General features: G+C 45.1%; 1 protein-coding gene across 3 annotated transcripts in view; it reads left to right on the forward strand.

Annotated features, from left to right (window-relative positions):
- The window catches only part of ITGA7 (integrin subunit alpha 7), a 189463-nt gene that overhangs the window by 77533 nt on the left and 93132 nt on the right, over positions 1–18798 (forward strand). For all 3 annotated transcript variants that reach the window (XM_040341146.1, XM_040341143.1, XM_040341145.1), the window contains exon 2: positions 5875–6002. In XM_040341146.1, the coding sequence (XP_040197080.1) occupies positions 5875–6002 (128 nt within the window). The remainder of the gene's footprint in view (positions 1–5874; positions 6003–18798) is intronic.

Consider the following 18798-nt stretch of genomic DNA (forward strand, 5'->3'; position numbering starts at 1 on the left):
CGACAATTGATGGCACAGTGTCTGCGTTTGATGACATGGCACAGTGGCGACAATTGATGGGCACAGTGGCTGCGTTTGATGGCATGGCACAGTGGCTGCGTTTGATGGCATGACACAGTGGCGACAATTTTATGGCACAGTGGCAACAATTTTATGGCACAGTGGCTGCGTTTGATGGGCTCAGTGGCTGCGTTTGATGGGCACAGTGGTTGCGTTTGATGGGCACAGTGGCGGCAATTGATGGGCACAGTGGCAGCAATTGATGGGCACAGTGAGAATGCAATTGATGGGGTTTTTTTTCATTTGTTTTCGCCCCCCCCCCAAAAAAAATTTGAGCACCAGCCGCCACTGGTTGTTTGACTTACCCTTTTCATTTACAATTCTGAGCCACTGACCAAAAATAGGTAAGAAATTCTGCTTTTCGGATATTCAAATTTGATTTCTATTTTATTTGATGGTTTTAATAGGTTTGCAAGAACCGCAGGGGTATCAATGCATCAATGCTAAATGTTAAAGGAAATCTATGGACACAACATACACCTTCATTTTATAACACCAACATTGTAAAAGCAATGTTGGTGTAGTTATTTCGATAAACGTACTTGAAAAATGGTCTTTCATGTTGTGATTGATGGTCATCTCATTCAACATCTTCCTGGATTCCCTGCATGCTTTGCAGCTTCTACTCTGCTGTTTTGTTTCAACTTCTAAGGACTACATGTCCAATGGTACTTTGCTGCCTGCACAGTGATTCCCGTATTGACTCCGCCTCCTGAAACTACTCCTCTTAGCACCTCTGTCTGTAGTTCAGAAGATAGGCTCCATGAAATGTGTTATACAACAGTGCCAGCAAGAAATAACTGAAATACAATGTGGAAATTAATATATATTCTTTCATTTTGGCCAGAGATATGCTTTAAGGCATCCTCTGAGCAAAATTTAAAGTGGTTCTAAAGGCTGAATTTTTTTTACCTTTTATGCATTCTCTGCATTCCATTACTGTAGCTCCCACTGCTGCCAACCACAACTCACAGCCAGTGAGGAAGTGTTGGAAAGTACAATAGCATAGTTGCTAATAAACAGACAATATATACCGTATGCATTGTAGCTATCTATGCAGCAGGTGGCACTGTAGTATTATAGCGTATAGTTCTATGATGTAACAGGATGTACCTTCTGTAACTAAGTGTGTACTTGTTTGTTATTTAGCCCCTGTTTCCTGATGCTGTAAGACATTCATTGCTAATCCTCCATGAAATAAAGTATTCTCTGCATACAACAAGCTTCCAAGCGCAATAACCGGCTAATAGGAAGGAGCAGGGGGCAGGGCCTCGCCTCGCTCTGTGTGTCATATGGACACACAGACCAGGGCTTAGGAGTGAGCATGCACGAGTCCCCCCATAGCAAGCGGCTTGATATCGGGACTGCTCTGTGCAAAACCATTGCACAGAGCCAGTAAGTATAACATGTTTGTTATTTAAAAAGAAACCAAACCTTAAATATCACTTTAAATACTAATTATCTGTAATGCCGCGTACACACTGTCAGAATTTCCGACATCAAAAGTTCGATGTGAGCTCCATCGGACATTTGCTGTCGAAATTTCTGAGAACAAAAATTTGAGAGCTGGTTCTCAATATTTACGACAACAAAAGTTCTTGTCGGAAATTCCGACCGTTTGTACTCGATTCAACGCACATAAATCCTACGCATGCTCGGAATCAATTCGACACATGCTCGGAATCATTGAACTTAATTTTTCTCGGCTCGTCATAGTGTTGTACGTCACCGCCTTCTTGACGTTCGGAATTTCAGACAACATTTGTGTGACCGTGTGTATGCAAGACAAGTTTGAGCCAACATCCGTTGGGAAAAAAATCCACGGTTTTGTTGTCGGAATGTCCGATCGTGTGTACACGGCATAACAGTGAGAAGCTGTAACATAGTTTAGATTTTAGAGATATGGTTTTGGCAAGCAAAGTGCCCCATAATTCTTTAATGGTTTACTTTAATATTACTATGTGATACTTTTTTTTTTAATAAGGAAGTAGTAATGCTTTTGGTTGTTATGTGATGCTAAGGTCTGAAATTGAAGACATTTGTGTCTCTGTATAGCTGCAATATTATATTGAGGAAGAGTCACTGTGATGATGCCAGTTAAAGGTTAAAGCTGCGGCACATCTTGATGCACAGCTGTTGGTATCTGTCTTCATGTCAGCATTCCACTACTGTGTGTCAGGAATGGCTCAGTGCCGTGGCATCCATGCCTAATATGCCCCATTATGGTGCACAAAGGTACTGCTGTATACTGGAGGTTTAGTAAGTGGGTGTCAGGCCCGAATGAGTTCAGCAATGAGTAATAATCACTGTTTAACATTCACATGCCCATGCCCACAGTTATTATAATGCTGAGCCCTACCAAAAGCTTCAACTGTAAATAATGTGTTATGCTGACACTTTTTGGACATGTGTTGCTCTCAAGGGATTTCTCCCCACTGAGCCAGCAAAGAGCTAGCTTAATAAAATGTTAAGGGTGTTAGCATTTGTTCTTTTTCATTTCCTTTTCTTAGAGAACATCTGTATTTAACCACTTCAATGCCAGGCACTTTCGCCCCTTCCCGCCCAGGACAATTTTCAGCTTTCAGCTCTGTTGCACTTTGAATGGCAATTGCATGGTCATGCTACCCAAACAAATTTTTTAGAGTTTTGTTCCCACAAATAGAGCTTTCTTTTGGTGATGTTTGATCACCTCTGCATTTTTTTAAACAAACTAGAAAAAAAAAACATTATTTGTTTCGGTTATTAAATGTTGTTTTCTTCTTCACTGGCGGGCACTGATGAGGCGGCACTGATCGGTTGGCACTGATAAGGTGGCACTGATGGACACTGATAAGGAGGCACTGATATGTAGAATTGATGGGCACCGATAGGCGGCACTGATATGCAGTACTGATGGGCACCAATAGGTGGCACTGATATGCAGCACTGATGGGCACTGATAGGCGGCACTGATATCTGGCACTGATGGGCACTGACTGGCGGCTGTGATGGGCACTGACTGGCGGCTGTGATGGGCACTGACAGGCGGCACTGATTGGCACTGATAGGTGGTATTGATTGGCAATGACAGGTGGCAATGGCAGGTGGCACTGATAGGCAGCACTGATGATGAGGTACTGACAGGTTTTATTGCTGGGCACTAATTGGCACTGTGATGGGCATTGACTAGCACTGTGGTAGGCACTAATTGTGACTTATCTGGGCACTGTTATCCGTTTTTTATGGGGCACTAACTGGCAGCTTATGGACACTTTTTGGCAGCTGTGGTGGCACATGTGATGGGGCTGTGCTGATAATCAATGTGTTGATTATCAACATAGACCCTCCCTCTGACAGGGAGAGCCGCCGATCGTCTCTTCCTGTCAGCGCAAACCAATGAATGCCGTTTACCGGCACTTCCTGGTTCACACAATGATCAGCTGTGAATGGTCACAGCTGATCACTTGGTAAGAAGCCTCGATTGGAACTGCATGCCCCCACGGGCGCACACCAGAATGTTATCCTGCTGGACGTCATATGACGCCCAGTCAGGATAACTGAACCCCTTCCTGGCCGTCAATCTGCAATAGGCCGGGCGGGAAGTGGTTAAAGCCTAATTCCAGGTTCATTTTTTTTGGACTGCACTACTTACCTTGTGCATTATCTGTCTGGGATCCTTTCCCCCCTTCTTTTGTGGCTGTGGCCATGAGCATCACTTGTGGCTGTGGCCATGGGCATCTCTTGTGGCTGTGGCCATGAGCATCTTTTGTGGCTGTGGCCATGAGCATCTCTTGTGGCTGTGGCCATGAGCATCTCTTGTGGCTGTGGCCATGAGCATCTCTTGTGGCTGTGGCCATGAGCATCTTTTGTGGCTGTGGCCATGAGCATCTCTTGTGGCTGTGGCCATGAGCATCTTTTGTGGCTGTGGCCATGAGCATCTCTTGTGGCTGTGGCCATGAGCATCTCTTGTGGCTGTGGCCATGGGCATCTCTTGTGGCTGTGGCCATGAGCATCTTTTGTGGCTGTGGCCATGAGCATCTCTTGTGGCTGTGGCCATGAGCATCTCTTCTGGCTGTGGCCATGAGCATCTCTTGTGGCTGTGGCCATGAGCATCTCTTGTGGCTGTGGCCATGAGCATCTCTTGTGGCTGTGGCCATGGGCATCTCTTGTGACTGTGGCCATGAGCATCTCTTGTGGCTGTGGCCATGGGCATCTCTTGTGGCTGTGGCTATGAGCATCTCTTGTGGCTGTGGCCATGAGCATCTTTTGTGGCTGTGGCCATGAGCATCTCTTGTGGCTGTGGCCATGAGCATCTCTTGTGGCTGTGGCCATGGGCATCTCTTGTGGCTGTGGCCATGAGCATCTTTTGTGGCTGTGGCCATGAGCATCTCTTGTGGCTGTGGCCATGAGCATCTCTTGTGGCTGTGGCCATGAGCATCTCTTGTGGCTGTGGCCATGAGCATCTCTTGTGGCTGTGGCCATGGGCATCTCTTGTGACTGTGGCCATGAGCATCTCTTGTGGCTGTGGCTATGGGCATCTCTTGTGGCTGTGGCTGTGGCTATGAGAACTTAGCAAGCCTGCAGCTCCTCTACACATGGCCACTTGACACCCTACATCATCCGCCCAACAGCAGGCTGGCTGTCGTAGACATGCCCCTAGTAGTATTAGCATTTCAAGGGGGTTTTATCATCATGGCACAAATGTGTGCTAATGCATCCTGATGACTAAAACTGCCCATAGATTTTTTTTTTGTTCAAATGAAAAAATTATGAAATAAATATGACCCTCCATTCACCTCTAAGGAGTGGCAGATGTAAACTGACTTTTGTCTTACCTCCAATCCAATCTGCTAAAAAAAAAAAAAGTATAGTGGGCTGTGTCCGTGTCCGCTTTGCATATACAGAACAGACACGGACCTGCTATCTACCCGCTCCTTTCACTGAGGCCCACGACCGGCTACCAAGTCGCTTAAGTGGCCCTCTCTCTTCAAAAGGTTGGGCACCCCTGACTTACATGCTCCACAAAGGATCACGCTGCACCAATTTTATATATTTTCTGTGTTGTTGTTCATCAATATTGTGTAGCTCCTTTTTAATCAGTTTTGTTGTGGATACAAGCGCAGTAGTTACTTATTTTTACTTTGAAATATATTGTTGGTCAACCCGATCTTGCTTCATGCTGTATGGAATTGTGTAACTTTTGATACCCTTGTACTACACTGTAAATGTAAAGAATGTTGTACAATCAGGTTGTAATGGGTACAATCAGCTTTTACTCAGCACATAGTTTAATTGCAATGCAATTTTAAAATAAAAACATCGTTCTGTAAAAAAATAAATTGTACTGCTGGGTTTTTTGTTTATTTTTCCTGTGCTTCTACCCATTTTTAAATAAGAAAACTGCGAAGAGAAACATTTTGTTTTCAACTTAACTTGCTTAGTCAGTTAAAAAAAAAAAATTGTTTCTCTATGCATATTTAGAAGCGTAGAACTCGAACATGGCCATACTTATCCATCTACTTAGCATATCAAAGCTGAGCAGATCTGAATTAGGAAAAAAAAGAAAAAGCATGAAGATGCATTGGTGAATTTGGGCATGAGTACAACAAGCCCCCAACGATTCCCACCAAACCTAAAGTAGTGTATATGATTCTAGGTATGTGATTGAGGCGTTTAGATATTTTGCATATCCGCAGTCTTCCTAGCTTCAGAAAGAGATACAATATCATAATTAGACTTCTGCGTGGTTCTTCTATTAGACAGTTCAGACAGGTTTTGTTTAGGAATATCTTGTTAAATATTTGATATTAAAGCACCTATGTTCATGTTTTTCAGGCTTTTGGTGGGGGCACCACAGGCACCAGCATTACCAAATCAGTTCTCAAATCGTACAGGGGGTCTATATGGCTGTCCGTTGACTGCAGAGGCACAGAAATGTGAAAGACTGGACATTGATGATGGAGGTACAGTACATGACAGTTATTTTATTTACTGGTTTACTTGCATTTCATTCTTTGAATAAAGTCTTAATGATGCATATTTTTAGCCTTGCAGTAATCAGACTAAGCGTTTAAGGAAAAAGCAAATTACTTATGACATTGATTGTGCTGTCCTGTACTCCTTTCAGATTCCTCCAATCTAGATCAATCTTTGGTATTTAGCAGTATCTTTATATAGCGGGGCAACCACTCCCACTGATTCGCTGCTGAGGGGGGACACTCAATGTACCATGCCCTGACTGCTGCCATCCTTGGCCTGGGGTGGTATAACACCCCCAGGCGATCATTGGTGGATCACTCCCAGCACAGCCATGGCTGGAACAGAGGCTAAATTGCCCTTAATCAATCTGGTCTGAGCCAAATAACAGCTCAGACCCCCATTAAATTTGAGGCTGTTCATCAGGAGCAGGGTGCTACATAAGTATTTGACCCCATCGCAAAACATGACTTAGTACTTTGTGGCAAAATCCTTGTTGGCAATCACAGAGGTCAGACGTTTCTTGTAGTTGGCCACCAGGTTTGCACACATCTCAGGAGGGACTTTGACCCACTCCTCTTTGCTGATCCTCTCCAAGCCATTAAGATTGTAGGGCTCACATTTGTTAACTCAAACCTTCAGCTCCCTCCACATATTTTCTATGGGATTAAGGTCTGAAGACTGGCTAGGCCACCCCCGGACCTTAATATGCTACTTCTTGAGCCACTTCTTTCTTGCCTTGGCCTTGTGTTTAGGGTCATTATCATGCTGGAATACTCATCTACGACCCATTTTCAATGCCCTGGCTGAGGGAAGGAGGTTCTCACCCAAGATTTGATGGTACATGGCCCCATCCTCTCCATCGTCTCTTTGATGCAGTGAAGTTGTCCCGTCCCCTTAGCAGAAAAATACCCCCAAAGCCTAATGTTTCCACCTCCATGTTTGACAGTGGGCAGAGGCGGCTCTTTAATTAGGCAAATTAGGCGGTCGCCTAAGGCCTCCCACTCACAGGGGCCTCACGGCTGCCTAACTTACCCAATTCATTCCCCCAGTTTTGAGGGACAGGGGACCTTAACGCTTCTGTGCTCAGGCAGTGTTAAGAGCCCTGACTCAGGAGCAGGGGCCGCCAGTGTCCCTAACAACCAGTGAATATCGGTGACACCACCCCTTGTGACGTCAATGACCCAGCATGCCCTCAGTCAATGACGTCACAAGGGCGGCGGATTCACCAGGTGACATCACCGGGTTACCCCCGCCCCTTAGTTATTAAAGAGCAGGATCTGGGGGCCACTTCCAGATTCCGATAAACTCCCTGCCAGCAGACCCCCACAACCACCGGCCATGGTTGTGGGGAAGAGGCTCTTGTCCTTGAAATATTTTTCCCATCATGGGTGTGAGTGGGGCCACATGTTAAGTTTTGCTTAAGGCCTCACAAAGCCTAGAGCCGCCTCTGACAGTGGGGATGGTGTTTTTTGGGGTCATAGGCAGCATTCCTCCTCCTCCAAACACGGCGTGTTGAGTTGATGCCAAGAGTTTCATCTGGCCACAACACTTTCACCCAGTTCTCCTCTGAATCATTAAGATGTTCACTAGCAAACTTCAGATGGTCTTGTACATGTGCTTTCTTGAGCAGGGGGCCAGATTTCAGCCCTTCACAGTGTAATGTGTTACCAATGTTTTCTTGGTGACTATGGTCTCAGCTGCCTTGAGCTCATACACAAATTCTCCCATGTAGTTCTAGGCTGATTCCTCACCGTTCTCATGATCATTGAAATTCCACGAAGTGAGATCTTGCATGGAGCCCCAGACCGAGGGAGATTGACAGTTATTTTGTGTTTCCATTTGCAAAATAATCACACCAACTGTGACATCACCCTCTCACCAAGCTGCTTGGCGATGGTCTTGTGGCCTATTCCAGCCTTGTGTAGGTCTACAATCTTGTCCCTGACATCCTTAGAAAGTTCTTTGTTTGGTCTTGGCCATGGTGGAGAGATCGGAATCTGATTGATTGATTGCTTCTGTGGACATGTGTCTTTATTACAGGTAGCAAGCTGGAATTAAGAGCACTCTCTTAAAGAGGGTGCTCCTAATCTCAGCTCATACCTGTATAAAAGACACCTGGGAGCCAGAAATCTTGCTGATTGATAGGGGATCAGATACTTATTTCACTCATTAAAATGCAAATCAATTTATAACTTTTTTTGATTTTTTTTCTGGACTTTTTTGTTGTTTTTTCTGTCTCCCACTATTAAAATAAACCTACCATTAAAATGATGGACTGATCATTTCTTTGTCGGTGGGCAAACATACAAAATAAGCAGGGGATCAAATGCTTTTTTTCCTCACTGGATTCAGGTAGATGAGCCTAACGTTAGGCTGGCGTAGCGTATCTCATATACGCTACGCCGCCGTAAGTTAGAGAGGCAAGTGCTGTATTCACAAATCACGTGCGTCCTAAGTTACGGCGGCGCAGCGTAAATGTGCCGGCCTAAGCGCGTCTAATTCAAATTGTGAAGAGGTGGGCGTGTTTTATGCTAATGAATCGTGACCCGACGTGATTGACGTTTTTTACGAACGGCGCATGCGCCGTCTGTGGACATATCCCAGTGAGCATGCTCCAAATTACGCCGCAAAGACTTATTGGTTTCAACGTGAACGTAAATTACGCCCAGCCCCATTCACGGACGACTTACGCAAACGACGTAAAAAATGTTAAATTCGACGCGGGTCCTACGTCCATACTTAACATTGGCTGCGCCATCTTTTTGGTGGAATATCTTTAGGCCTGAAAACGGCTTACGTAAACGGCGTATCTTTACTGCGATGGCCGGACGTACGTTCGTGAATAGGCGTGTCTTGCTGATTTACGCATTCTAGGCGTAAATCAGCGTACACGCCCCTAGCGGCCGGCCTAAATAGACAGCTAAGATACGACAGCGCCCGAGGTCGTATCTTAGCTAGATTTAAGTGTATCTCAATTTGAGAATACACTTAAATTTACGACGGCGCAGATTCAGAGTTACGACAGCGTATCTACTGATTCGCCGGCGTAACTCTCTCTGAATCTGGCTATGTATGTGATCACTTATCCACTTGACCTCTGGAAGATTTAACCCCCTTCATGACCAGGCCATTTTTTGCTACACAGCACTGTGTTACTTTAACTCACAATTGCGCAGTCATGCGACACTGTACTCAAATACATTTTTTTGTCCTTTTTTTCCCACAAATAGTGCTTTCTTTTGGTGGTATTTGATCATCAATGCGTTTTTTTTTTGTGCTATAAATAAAAAAAGCAGATAATTTAAAAAAAATATATATATATATTTTACTTTCTTCTATAAAACATATCCAAATGAATTTTTAAAAAAAAATCTAAATTCTTCATCAATTTAGGCCAATATGTATTCAGCTACATATTTTTGGTAAAAAAAATCCCAATACGAATATATTGATTGCTTTGCAGAAACACATGATCTGACAGAACGACATTCTGCCTTATTTACATAGGCAGATTGTCGTTCTGCCTGTGTCCTGTGTAATCAGTGGGTGCCGGGGGACATCGAGTTTGCGGTACCTGCCGCTGGGCTCCTGCTGTGTCTGATCACAGCGTGAGATTGGGTCACCGGTGGCGTGCACACGCAGCCAAAACCCGAAATCGTCAGATCACGTACTAGGCCTGTGATGTGGTGCAGAGAGGCCGCCCTGCCACAGTATATCTACATTGGGCAGTAGTAAAGTAGGTAAAAAAGGGTAAAATAAAAGGTATTTATAATATTTTTATATCTATATACAAAAGTTTTGCCTTTGATTTCTATTTTAAACTGAATGGATTGTTTTACAAGCTGAGGGTTTACATACTGTATACTTTAATGCATAATATTAACATCTTTATTTATGTGTGAAGTGTTATGTTTCTCTCTGTGTTGTATTACCGTATAGAAAACCAATTTGAGGTCCAAGCACTTAGGTTGCCCACACCTGCATTCAGAAGTATCTGCAGTTTTTTACATGAAAATATCAACTTTCAAATTATAAACTAAAAATTTAACACACATGCAAAAAAAAAAACTCAGGACAAACAAAAAACAAGAAGAAAAATTAGATGCCCACACTTTATACCGGCAGCAGTTTTTCTATTTTCTTGTTCTAGTGACATGGGGTTTGATTTACCAAGGGCAAATAGGCAGTTCACTTTGCAAGATAATTTTCCCTTCGCTTAGTGAACCTGGTGAAACGTCCCTATGCAAAGAATAACCAATCACGTGCTAGGAAATGAAAACAACAGTATTCTTGCTTGCACTTGATTAGATGATGGAAGTCAGCAGAACTTCATCTCTTTCACTAAAAATTCCCTGCTGAACCGAGTTTCGATCCATGTATGGGCAGGGCTAAATTTCCCAATGTATTGTGCATTGGCTATGCAGTTCCATCTTTAAAGCCTGGTACACACGGGCCGAAAATCAACTGGTATGTATGACATTCAGCCCGTGTGTATGGTAACCTGTCCAACAGAAGCCAACTTAACGTCTGGCTTTTGTAGAACAGGAATGCCAGAAAAACATCTGCCAATGGCTGTGAGCACTGACCGGTGTATTCTGGCGGGGGCTCCTCAATGTTTTTTCATTCAGCCCGCTTGGCTAAACAAAAAAAAAAACTCATGGTGTGTACCAGGTATAAGTGTGGCTATGCTGCCTTGCAGAGTTTTCCTGTACCACCAGTACAACCACCCTAATGTGCACCCTTCTGGCTTCAAATACTGCTAAAAGTGTTGATGCTCCATGCGTCAAGGCATCATCAAGGCATCATCAAGGCCCTAAAGCACAAGCCAATTCCTTGCTCCTTCTACAAGTCCTATGGTTAACAGTGTGAGAGATTTACCAAAACTGGAGAGTGCAAAATCTGGTGCAGGTCTACATAAAAACCAATCAGCTTCCACGTTTTATTGTCAAAGCTTAATTGAACAAGCTGAAGTTAGAAGCTGATTGTTTTTTATGTAGACCTGCACCACATTTGCACTCTTCAGTTTATTAAATCAACCCCAGTGTCGCTAAGGATTCTCCCAAACCAGCACTGTAGTCAGTGGTGGCTGGTGCTCAAAATTTTTGGGGGCGCAAACAAACGAAACAAAAAAAAATAAAAACATTGCAGGCTCACTGTGCCCATTAAATGCAGCCACTGTGCCCATAAAATGCAGCCAATGTGCCCATCAAATGCAGCCACTGTGCCATGCCATCATTTATCGCCACTGTGCCCATCAATTGTCACCACTGTGCCATGCCATCAAACGCAGCCACTGTGCCATCAACTGTCGCCACTGTGCCATCAATTGTCGCCACTGTGCCATGCCATCAATTGTCACAACTGTGCCATCAATTGTCGCCACTGTGCCATGCCTTCAAATGCAGCCACTGTGCCATGCAACGCAGCCGCTGTGCCATCATTAATCGCCACTGTGCCCATCAATTGTCACCAATGTACCATGCCATCAAACGCAGCCACTGTGCCATCAATTGTCGCCACTGTGCCATGCCATCAAACACAGCCACTGTGCCATCAACTGTCGCCACTGTGCCATCAATTGTCACCATTGAGCCATGCAATTAAATGTAGCCACTGTGCCATCAATTGTTGCCATTGTGCCCATCAATTGTCGTCACTGTGCCATGCCATTATATATCTCCACTGTGCCATGCCATTGTCACCATTGTGCCCATCAATTGTCGCCACTGTGCCATGCCAAACGCAGCCACTGTGCCATCAAATGCAGCCACTGTGCCATGCCATCAAACGCCGCCACTGTGCCATCAATTGTCACCACTGTTCACATCAATTGTAACTACTGTGCCCAACAATTGTCACCACTGTGCCATGCCATCAATTGTTACCACTGTGACCACATCAATTGTTACCACTGTGCCCACATTAATTGTTACCACTGTGCCCACTTCAATTGTCGCCACTGTGCCCTTTAATTATCACCACTGTGCCCTTTATTTGTCGCCACTGTGCCCTTTAATTGTTGCCACTGTGCCCTTTAATTGTCGCCACTGTGCCCTGTAAAATGCTGCCCCCTGCCCAGGACTTACCTTTCTGGGGTCAGCCATCCTCCTTCACGGTCCCTCGATGTCTTCTCCCGCCCTCGATGACGCTTCATCCAATCAGGTTACCGGTAACCAGAACTGAGACGCCTGTCAGTCTTATCCAAGGAACGCACCCCATTTCCGAAGCCAACCAGCTGCCGTTATTCAGATGGCCGGCGCTCACCAGGGGACGGCCATCTGAATAGTGGGCGGCAGCAACAATACACAGATTCATGCAATGCATGAATCTGTGTATTGTATTCAGTTGCGGTGCGGGAGCAAGAGGGGGCGGCGCTCCTGCGCCCTCTATGGATGCACCGCCACTGACTGTAGTATACATTGGGATCGATTTACTAAAACTGGAGAGTGCACAATCTGTTGTGGCTGTGCATGGCAGCCAATCAGGTTCTAAATTCAGTTTGTTCAATTAAGCTTTGACAATAAAACCTGGAAGCTGATTGGTTTCTATGCACAGCTGCACCAGATTTTGCACTCCCCAGTTTTAGTAAATCAACCCCATTGCATCAGTAAGGCCAATGATGTGAACAGTACACAATCCCTGACCAAGAATTTAGAAAAATACAGATTTTTATAGGCAAAAAAAATTTTAGTGGGGGAAATGCTCCTTAATAAGCAAGCAATAATCTATAATGACGTGGAGCTAAAGGAAAGAATGAATTAAAAAAAAAATACTTTAACTCTGCATTAGCAAAAGACTGTATTTTCTTCTTAAATTTTTTGTCTTGTTTTTTTTTTTTTTTTTTTTACTTACTATCTGTTTTATAGTCATACTTTTAATGTTGACATTTTAATTTTTCTAAGAAGCCACTTCAATTCTAATCCTAAAATAATCCTAATCCTAAATATTTAGGGGTTAGTTGGGGTTGAGTAGATCCTGTTTCTTCCTCAGAGGGGCTCATTCTGGGTTCTCATAGCTCCTGCTTGTGAACTTTCCAATAATGGGAAGGAGAAGTTGATTAATAGCACTGGCTAACAACAAACAGACAAGCAGATACTATTTGTCATGGATCTGTTATTGTTGCCTAGCTGGAGATCCTGATTACATTTTCCCACTACATACGAGTTGTCAAGGTAATGACACTCTTTTGCCTTTGATAATGATTGGCCGCATTAATGTTATTATGGGGGAGAAACTGAGCAGACTAGCACCACTGGTATGCTATTTATGCACACAGAATCAGTTTAAAGCCCCATTGAAGTAACAGAATTAGATATGTAATCAGAAACACGTTACACTACAGCCAGTGGTGGACTGACCATTCCGGCTCTCGGGCACTGCCCGAGGGCCCCATGCCACTAGGGGGCCCCATCAGGGTTGCCAGCCTCAGTAAAACCAGGGACAGTATGTAAAAATCTGTGTTTTTTTTTTAAAATCTCAAGATTATAGCTGCCCCGCCTCTCCAGTAACTTTTCAGTATGTGTATTCTGTGTGTGTATATTGTGTGTCTGTGTGTGTATACTGTGTATGTATACTGTATGTGTGTGTATACTGTGTGGTCCCATAATCTATTGCCTGGGGGCCCCATAATCTCCTATTGCCTGGGGGCCCCATAATCTCCTATTGCCGGGGGCCCCATAATCTCCTATTGCCGGGGGCCCCATAATCTCCTATTGCTCGGGGGCCCCATGAGTTGTCAGTCAGCCTCTGACTACAGCCCCCATTTTTTCCTAGTAAAGCAGCAATGTAGGGAGTCTAAATATGACTGTGCAGCTCAATAGGCACCACGGTTAGATCCAGTGCACTCCATAGTATAGCTGGTTAGACAGGTCCAGGGATGGACTGGCCATGGGGACTACAGGGAGTTTCCCGGTGGGCCGATGGCTCAGTGGGCCATTTTTTAAAGCAGAGATGCTGCTTGGAGGACTTTTTTTAACGCCCTGGCAGCACCCCAGTGTGAAAGCACTCAGGCTTTCACACTGGGACTTCAGCAGAAGCGTTTTTCAGTCGCTTTACAGGCGCTATTTTTAGCCCAAAAGCGCCTAAAAAAAACCCTTTCCCTCAACCCTCCCTCTCTCTCACCCTCTCATGATATACAATAATGGATGTAGGGGCCTTTTGGTGGGCGTGATTTTTTGGGGGGTGGGGGGCAGCATTTTATTGAATTAAAGTGGGCCGGTCTGGATGAAGTCCAGGGCCACATTTTTGTCCCAGTCCAGCCCTGGACAGGTCCCCTTGTCTTCTCTGCCATACAAATCTGAGTGGGGACATTTGTGCTGAGGAGTATGACTATCACTCAGCTCTGCAAGGTGAGGACTGAAAGCAGCATTTTTCTTGAGAGAGAAATTATTTGAAGGCATTTCCCAACAAAAGTCAGTCACAAACCATAACATTGGACATAATTTACACTGGGGAGAGTGTCCTAATGATGTCGATGGCAACAGGAGGTTGAGATCTTATGGGCCAATGGTGAGCACGCCCTGTCCCAATGGTGAGCACGCCCTGTCCCAATGGTGAGCACGCCCTGTCCCAATGGTGAGCACGCCCTGTCCCAATGGTGAGCACGCCCTGTCCCAATGGTGAGCACGCCCTGTCCCAATGGTGAGCACGCCCTGTCCCAATGGTGAGCACGCCCTGTCCCAATGGTGAGCACGCCCTGTCCTTAGCACAGGACACCTGAGTAAATGATGGGGAGAAGTTATTAGTGGCTTCTGTGAGCCTGGTAACACTTATGGATTATTTTGATCCTTCTGGAAAATATGTACGTTAATACTGTTATGGAATATGGGGAAGCTGCTGTGGAAAAAAGAAAGATTAAATAAGCCTAAAACCTATTTTTCAATGTGGTTAGGGTAAGGGAGGGTTATAACCCATTTTTTTGCTATCTGTGTCCCACCCCCATCATATACTCACCTTTCCAGCGCTCCCTTGAAGAACCTGCCTCTGTTACAACTGGGACTAAAATTCAAGGTGTTGTAGGCTAAGAGGAGCTGGCATATCACCCCCTAATCATTTGAAAGTTCTGTAGCCAACCGACTTGGTGCTAGATCCACACTTGGGAAGAGGTCACATGCTTCCCTATATTCAGAAGCATAGGGGTTTTCCTCCTGTGGCAAAGGCTGGATCAGTATGGGAGTATGGGTATTACCGGACAGGGCCGGATCTAGCCTATCTGATCTGGAAGTATAGTAATAAAAGTCAGAGGGAATAATGTCAACACTGTGTGTGAGTCACTGACAGTCTGTCACACAGTGACAAATAAAGAAATGGCTGCACACCACGGCTTGTACCAAAAATCCTTTAATGGAGTATCCCAGAATGACGTCACCACAGGACACCAACAGTCTGCATGGTAGATGCATTCCACACAATGAAAATGTGCTTAATCATTACATAGGTATGCCCAACTGTCCCCCCCCCCCCCCTCATCTCACACAGGTGTCGGAGGGTGTTAATCATTGGAATCCTGTTGTGTCCTGTGGTGTCATATTGGGATACTCCAATTAAGGATTTTTGGAACAAGCCGTGGTGTGCAGCCAATTCTTCATTTGTTGCTATATTGGGAGGCGAGCCAGGGCGGGCGACCACGTGAAGCTTTCATTAGGCTTTTGCCTCACCCGTAGCTGTGGGTTGTCTTTATCCACACTGTCACACAGTGTCGTAACTTGGAAAACACTAGTCTGTGTCAGGTTGTCTTTTTCTAGATTTAGATTATTAGGGAATAAACAGAACCTGTGCCCCTTATATCAAATGTCTTTATCAGAGTCCTCCTTTACATAAGGAGTCATCATCAGAGTCCCTCTTTACATCATGAGTACTCATCAGAGTCCTCCTTTAAATCATATTCTCATCAGAGTACCCCCTTACATCAAGATCCCTCTCAAGGTGCCCCCTTACATCAGGGTCTCCATCAGAATGTCCCCCTACATCAGCTGTACCCATCAGAGTGCCCCCTTATATCAGGATCCCCATCAGAGTGCCCCATACATTAGGTGCCCCCAACAGAATATCCCCTACATCCGGTGTACCCATCAGAGTGCCCCCTTACATCAGTTATCCCCATCATAGTGCCCCCTTACAACAGCAATCCCCATCAGTGTGCCCCCTTACATCAGGTATCCCCATCAGAGTGCCCCTTTACATCAGTTATCCCCATCATAGTGCCCCCTTACAACAGCAATCCCCATCATAGTGCCACCTTACACCAGGTATCCCCATCATAGTGCCCCTTACAACAGAAATCCCCATCAGAGTGTCTCCTTATATCAGGTGTCCCCATCATAGTGCCCCGTTACAAAAGCAATCCCCATCAGAGTGCCCCCTTACATCAGGTATCCCCATCAGAGTGCCCCCTTACATCAGGTATCCCCATCAGTGTGCTTCCTTACATCAACTGCATCAGACTGGCTCATGGATCAGTGGACGCACTCTTGAGACCTGGGGGGTACTTACTTTTGTTTGCACCACAGTATTAATTTGGCTGGTCCAGCAGTGACTGGATAACCTTTCTAAATCGTGTGCTCTGACAACAGTGGGTGCAGATGTGAGATTGCAATGCAAAGGTGTGTGTTTGGGGGGGATCCTACATCCACCCCCCCCCCCCGAATGTGTGGATGGAGGAATCTGCTAGTTTTTTTAGTCCAGCCCACTGGCTAAAAAAAAAGCCCAGCAAAAAGAGATAAGGTCATATAACATTATGGGTCCAAAGCAGATTTACCACATTGAAAAAATGAACGGCGCCTATCCCTTAGAACTCTCCCACATGTTGTGGTCTGCCGTGCCCATAAACAAGCCTTAGAAATACAGCAACGTAATAACATGTTCTTACAAGGTATGTGAACAATAGCTCTTTTTCCTCTTATCCAGAAGCTGACAAATCATGTTACTACCTGAATAAATCAATTTGCAGCCAGACTGGAGAAGCCCATGGGGCTAGCTGCTCTTTGTCTAAAGCCTTACAGGCATTTAATAGATGTCTTCCTACACATGGCTATGGGGTCTGATCTACATTGAAAAGACAGGCCTCAAAGGTCCCATCTGTCTGGCTGCATAATTATCTGTTCAGGAATCAATAGTCTTTGGCAAATAATTTGAATATAATGAATGTATGTGTAGTTCAGGCACACTGACTTTATTAAAGCAGAATTAAGCCAGGTACACACTACAGATTTTTACACACAAAAAAACCTGACAGCTGTTGGTCGGCTGCTGGTTTTCCAGCATGTACATCCGACATAAGCCACAGAACGTCTCCTGACATTCTGCCGTGTGTATGGGGCTTTAAATCCAAAAAGAAAAAAAAAACACTGACGTAGGATTTTATGACTATTGGTCTCTTTTGTCCTAAGGGCCTTTCACACGGGGCGGATCAGTAATGATCCGCCCCATGAACCTCCACTTGCTCAGCGGGGATCGCTCCGTTGATCCCCGCTGAGCCGGCGGATGTGCAGGGACCGCCCTGTCTTTTCTCCGCTCTCCCCTATTGGGGGATCGGATGAACACGCACCGTCTGTCCGTGTTTACTAGATCTGATTCGCAGACTGAAGGAAAAATAGGGTTTTCCTCCGTCTGCAGAATCGGAGGAATGCGGAAGCGGGCGAGATCGGGTGTCAGCGGATGTTCATCCGCTGACACCTGTGATCTCATAGGGACCAATGTATGTCCCTTTTTCATCCGCACACGGATGGATGAAAAAGCTGACATACAGTCCGCAGGTGTGAAAGGGGCCTAAATCCTTCTCCCTGCCTGATGTAAACTGAGTTGCACATGCGCAGAATACATTTACATTACGTGTTTTGGTCCAGTTACAGTGCAGATTCAGGCAAAAATTCAGATCTGAACAGGAACAGGAACTCATCGGACCCGTGCCGGAAACTGCGGCAGCACATATGTGAACCCGGCCTCAAGGTTATGGCATTTGATGATCTTTTACAACTCTGGTTCTTTTGATATATTTTATATGGCCCTCTGGGCCCCTGCAGACAACTAACAGCTGTCTGCGTTTTTTTGCTTATTTAACCCAGTGAAGGAAGAATATTCTTTAAAAAGGTTTATTGTTGTTTAATAGTTTGGCTTATTTCTATCATACTATATTACATGTTTTGTATTGTCCATGCATTTTCCTTTGTATTTGTTTTGTTTTTTTCCACTGATTCCTCTAATGGATCTCGCTCAGGCCCCGTACACACGGCCGAGGAACTCGACGTGCCAAACACATCGAGTTCCTCGGCCAGTTCAGTCCTGGAGCCGCCGAGGACCTCGGCGGGCCGAGTTCTCCCATAGAACAACGAGGAAATAGAGAACATGTTCTCTATTTCCTCGCCGAGGTCCTCGTCGGCTTCCTCGGCCGAAAGTGTACACACGGCCGGGTTTCTCGGCAGAATTCAGCCAGAAACTCGGTCGGAAGCTGAATTCTGCCGAGGAAACTGGTCGTGTGTACGGGGCCTAAGAGAAATATGAAATGTGGGAGTAAGCCATTTTAAAGAGCGCTGTTAAGAGCATAAACAAGAAACAATTCATTTGGAAAGGGGCTGTGATCTCTAGAAGTCTTATATAAAGTGTCTCTTGAAGCATGTCTCCATTCTCCAACAACTCCTAAAGCATTTAAGTGGATCTAGCCAAAAACATGCATAAAACACAGGGCGACTAACTACTGTGAATGCAACTATTGGAGTGTACCAACGTCCCGATAATATGGAAATGGAAATTAGTCTGGACTACTAGAATGGATTTTGGGCGGTA

Source organism: Rana temporaria, chromosome 2 (assembly GCF_905171775.1).
Source record: "Rana temporaria chromosome 2, aRanTem1.1, whole genome shotgun sequence".
Classification (NCBI taxonomy): Eukaryota; Metazoa; Chordata; class Amphibia; order Anura; family Ranidae; genus Rana; species Rana temporaria.